Source organism: Nelumbo lutea, chromosome 7 (assembly GCF_056320005.1).
Source record: "Nelumbo lutea isolate HS-2025 chromosome 7, American lotus-T2T, whole genome shotgun sequence".
Lineage (NCBI taxonomy): Eukaryota > Viridiplantae > Streptophyta > Magnoliopsida > Proteales > Nelumbonaceae > Nelumbo > Nelumbo lutea.
Genome location: NC_142690.1, coordinates 39,440,368 through 39,445,799, shown reverse-complemented (window position 1 = coordinate 39,445,799; position 5,432 = coordinate 39,440,368). Strand labels below are relative to the sequence as shown.

At 37.6% G+C, this 5,432-nt stretch overlaps 1 protein-coding gene across 1 annotated transcript; it reads left to right on the top strand.

Moving 5' to 3' along the window:
- Window positions 1-376: 376 nt before the first annotated feature.
- On the top strand, window positions 377-979 carry LOC148846148 (uncharacterized). The gene has a single exon (XM_088955933.1). The coding sequence runs from the start codon at window positions 377-379 to the stop codon at window positions 977-979; it is 603 nt and encodes a 200-aa protein (XP_088812059.1).
- Window positions 980-5,432: the final 4,453 nt, after the last annotated feature.

Here is a 5,432-nt window from a genome sequence, read left to right as displayed (position 1 = left end):
TCCTAAGGACCCTCAACTTGAAAATACCAAGGCTATTACACCCTTAAGGAGTGAGAGGATTTTAGAGGACCCGTGTGAGAAAAAGAGAGTTAGTGAAGAAGAAAAGGAGCAGGAAGACCATAAGTTGGGGGGGGGGGGAGAAAAAGGAAAGGAGAATTTAGAAGAAGAGCCTATAGTGAACCAATCCGTAGTTCCCTTTCCAACTATATTCATAGCTGGGCCGGTGTGAAAGAACAAAGAGACTCACAACAGGGAGAGCCAAGAAGTACATTTTAACTTCCCTCTCCTCGATGCGATCCAACCTGTCCCAGCTTATGCCAAGTTCTTGAAAGAGCTGTGTACTCAAATGATGGAGACACAATCGGCCCCACAAAAAATGATGCTCTTTGCAGATGTTAGTGCAGCTCTCCTGAACCAACTTCCCCGAAAAGTGAAAGACACCGGTGCTCCTCTCATAAGCTGTGTCATCTCTAGAATCACCTTCGATTGGGCCATATTGGATTTTAAGGCTAGTATAAATTTGCTTCCATCCATTTATGATAGGTTCAGGATCGGTGAGTTAAAACCTATCCTGATAATTCTGCAACTTGCTGATTGGTCAGTCAAGACTCCTCGAAGTGTTATTGAGGACATCATTGTCACGGTAGAGGGTTATTACTTCCCAGTGGATTTTATCGTCCTAGACATGACCCTAACCGAGGAACTGAACCATATCTTGATAATCTTAAGATGTTCATTTCTAGCAATGGCTAATACAAACTATAAATCGGGAGAAATGGACATTTCATTAGGGGAGCAAAAAGTCCGGTTAAATGTTTTTAGTGCCTCTAAGTATCCAAACCTAGGGGAAGATGGGCGCAAGGTGGATATAGTAGACGATCTTTTAGATGCCCTGCCTACCCCTTGGTTAGCCCAATCTGAACCCTATCTGTCAGAAGATGAAAGTGAGTCGGAGAGTTTAGATGAAGAAAGTGCATGAATGTGTCCGGCTGAAAATGTTAAACTTAGCGCTGGTTGGGAGGCAACCCAATGTAATTTTCAGTTACTTTTAGGATTAGAGTTTTTCTTTTCTTGATTCGAGACTAGGTGGTAGACCTTGAACCCCTCAAGAAAACCCTATTGATTGTTCCCTTTGGCCCAAGTCCTTTTTGCATCATTCTAGTCATGCCATTAGGGACAATGACATTTAAGTTGGGGAGTGAGGAAAGAAAGAGAAAAATGAAAAAAAAAGACAAACTAAGCCTTTAAATATGTAGGATTAAAATTTCATTGAAAAAATTTTAATTCTTTTCCATTAAAAGAGATTCCCAGACAGAAAAAGTTGAGGAAACAAATAAAAGAATATTGAATTTTGTAGAAATTGGTAGCAAGTAATAGGAGTCAAAATTGGTCTCATTTGAATATTGTCGAAACTGTTTAAAAATTGGAAAGTACTCTCAAGTTTGCCCCTACCAAGATAAGAAGAAAATGATTGAGAAATTAAACAATTTTTTTCAAATTGTTAAGAGATAGTGGACTACCTTGAATAGTGTTGCAAAAAAAGAAAAAGAGAGAGAGAGAGAGAGAATAAAAGGTCAAGGGATACCTAGACTTAGTAACCGAGTCTCTTCACCTAAGTCAAGTGTCAAGATTCATGTCAAACAGAAAAGAGAATGCCAAAGACAATCTCCTAACACTTAGTAACCATGTCTCTTCACCTAAGGCAAGTGTCGAGGTTCGTGTCAAACGGTAAAAGGTAACAAAAAAATAAGTATGCATATCAAGTTCAAGGATAGAAATCCACTATCAGAAATAAGAAGAATACATGTCTGACTTTAAAAATCAATATCAGATTATCAAGACAGTCTACAAATGGAAGGGTAAATAAGATTTTTAAGCCAAGTTTCTATAATATTCAAAGTAAGACAATTTTTACCCCTAAAGCCTAATACTGATCTATACAGAGTTTGAGAATGTTGGAATCAGGGTGCTTGACTAATTCTATCAGGGAGGATCTTGAGATGGGAAAGATCTCTATGCTCAGTGTAATTTTAAGGTTGCATAGCTAAGGGACTAGCAATGTTTAAGTTAGGGGGTATTATAACTCTACATTTTGATGCCTTAAGGGCATCAATTCAGGGGTATTTTCAGCCTTAGAATAGTCAAGATGTGCCCTTTTCCCAGTTAAATGCAATGTTGTGGCCTCTGAGGGTCTCTGTCCAAATTCTGGGGAAAACTAGAAAGTTTCATGGCTGAAATGCAGATTTTGGGAAGTTGGTATGAAGTCCAACTGAGAGAGGGGGTGTTTTTGTGTAAAACTGAAAGTAGGAGGGCGCCTCCTATCTGCTAAACCCAGTTTGGTGCCCCTCCTACTGTATTAGCAAACCCTAGGGCACCTTTTAACTCATTCTTTTCACTCTTAACAAACCCTAGCCACCCCTAACTGTTAAATCCTCACCTTTCATCCCTTCTAATCTCCACCAACCATTCTAGGGCATTCTCTTTTCAGCATTCTAACCCTAGGAGCCACCTAACTTCTAATCTTCACCATTCAGCTTTTAGCCATTAAATCTTAGCCTTACATAATATTGGGTGCCTTCTCCTTTTCTTCTTAGCCATAGGATCACTCTAGAATCATTCTAACCCTTCAGTCTAAACCATAGGGCACCCATATTTTAGCTAAAACCCAACTGCCACCCCCTCTTTCTCTCTAATTCCAGTTATATCCACCTTTTTCTATAAAAAGGACCCTAGGGGCCCTGAAAAAGGTGTTGGTCAATTCACCTAATTACAAGGCTAAGGTTTCTTGAGGAGTTCAAGGGTTGTAGAAGGAGAGGATGCCTGGTTCTTCTTAGGAGGGGTTCCTGCAAGCTGTTCAACCAACCTGCAACTACCGCCACCGGATTTGATCAACCACTCTTTTATTTTCTTCATTTTCTTACCTGTTATTTTTATTTCTGCATTCTATTAGATTTAATTCTTATTCATTTCTCTGTTTTGCAGATCTAAATTCGTTCGGTTCATGGATAAGGTGTCTTGAGTGGTTCGAGGGTTGTAGAAAGGACGACCACCCAATTCTTGTTAGGAGGGGTTTCTACAAGCTGTCTGGCCGATCTGCAACTATCGCCATTGGATCTGGATTCTGGATCATTTATTTATTTATTTCTTTTATTTCCTTTGTTGATTCCCATACTTTATTAAATTTTGATTTTTATTTATTGTCTTGTTTAAATTCAAAACTTTTAATTTCAGCAATAATAGATTTTATTTTCGTATTTTCTGCCATTCCCGATTGCATCCTCTTGTCCAGATCTAAGTATATATTAATTTTTCACTTGCTTCCCTGTGGATACGACCCGTTCTCACCCATTTACTACGTTAGTAGTTGTTTGAGAAGCGGTAAAAATTATAAATGTTTAAACTAGTGTTTTGGGGTGTTTAACGATGTGCTTCCGGTGATACCAAGTTTTTGGCACTGTTGTCAGGGAAGTAACAGAGAAAATTTTTTATTTACTTTATCCAGATCTGTTTCATTGTTTTTTTTATTTTCATTTTATTATGGGAACATTATCTCAGTTTAATTCTTATTTCTCTTTGATTCTACAAGATGGAATTGCAAAAGGTGGGGTATTGGAGCGTTGCGGGATTGCGAGAGATAAGGGAAGATAAGAGAAATTGGGTTGCGTTTCATGTGTAGTCATCCCATTTTATTAATTAATTAATTAATTTATTTATTTTTAGTATTATTTCTCTTTCGTTTTGTTTCTAGATCTATTTTTCTTTCTTTATTTTAATTTCTTGTTCAAATTTTTGTCTTATTAGGTTTGTGTTTTTATTTTATTAAAAAAACAGAAATATTATTTTTTGTTTATTTTATTTATTTCCGCATAATTTTCTTTTGTTTATTGATGAACTTACAATTTATCTATAATTTTTGAGGACTTTAGCATGGATTTTTATGCCGGTTTTATTAATTTTTGCCTTAATTTAGCTTAATGCTAAGAATAAGTTCAGGGATAATTAATCCAAGAAAGGGAAAGAAAAAGGCAAGAAAAGAAGGTTCAAAAAGACCAATTTCAGTCCAGCCCGGTCGTGGAAGCAAGAGAGAGCACTTCGGCCCAAGAAGAGCAAGTGAATTTCTTGAGAAAACCCAAGAAAAGAAAGCCTAGCTATGAGTAGAATTCGGCCCAGCAAGGAAAGCCCATTCTCAGCCCAAAAGAGCAGCTCAATGTATAGCTATCATGTGCTAAGAGAGAGCCTAAGTGCAGCCCAAATAGCAGCCCTTAGGAGGCTTTCAAGAGAGCTCTAGAAAGTTCAAGAAAGGGGTGTAATACACCCCATTCTAGAGGCTTCAAGAAGGGGCAAGAGCCCCCTTGAAAAACTATATAAGGAGGCCTCTAGGAGGGGGGAGAGGTGTTCAATTGCTTGAGAGGAAGGCTCTCCCACTCTTAGAAGTTCGGCCACCTTGAGAGAAGAGAAGAAGGCTAGGCGCAAGGAAGAAGAAGAAGAAGGGCTGAAGGAAGTTCAAGACAAGCAAGCTAGAAGAGAAGGTGAGTTCGAATTGAGGGTTTGTGATTCAAAGATCTTTTGTAATAAATCAATTGTAGTTTCATTCTCTTTTGATTCGAATTCAGTTTCTTTGTTATATTTTCTTTCTTCTTTCTCCTTTTTTCCATTCTTCCTTGATGTATTTCAGCTTGTAAAATTTCAGTTTAGCAATCTAATTCTTTTTTATTCATTCAAATGGTCATGAATTGTACTTGAAGTTTTTTGAATAAGGGTGTTATTGTAGATTAATTCGGCCAACTAACCTTCAAAACTCAGATCTGAATTCTCAGATCTGAGATTGCAAGATCTGAATTGCTTGAAAGAGAATTCAGATCTACAATTTTCAGATTGGCCGAATTAATCTACAGCTTGGAATTCCTAGAGTGCTTGAGAGAGACTCTAGGAATTCAGATCTACTATTCAAGAACTGAATTGAGTGCAAGGTTAGAGATAACTTGCACAATTCAGTTGGTGATCAATTCAGATTTGAATTGATGCCTTAGAAGTGTTTGAAGAAATGCATGCATGGGGATTAGATTCTTGCTAGAGATAGAAGAACCGTCACTCATGCATAGGATGAACATGCGCTTGAGAGAGGCTGTTCATGACCTTGGGGTTTCACCAACCCAAGGCTCAATCATGATTTATTCGAATGATCCAAATTGATAGATTGCTGAATTCTGAGATTGACATTTACTGCTTACTCTTCTAACCTGATTTGAAGGCAATTGGGCCAATGATTTAAATAGATTTTAATTTAGGATTTTTTTAGCTTTCATTAAAGTTTTGATTTATTTGTTGATCAGATAAGAAGTGCTCAATTTAGTATTGGTAATTGTTTCCTAAATCCTCGTGGGAACGATACTTCACTCACTACTTTATTACTTGAACGGCTAGTGCACTTG

Bases quoted from the DNA above. Each gene is read 5' to 3' on its own strand.
- LOC148846148 (XM_088955933.1), top strand. From the start codon at position 377: ATGATGCTCTTTGCAGATGTTAGTGCAGCTCTCCTGAACCAACTTCCC.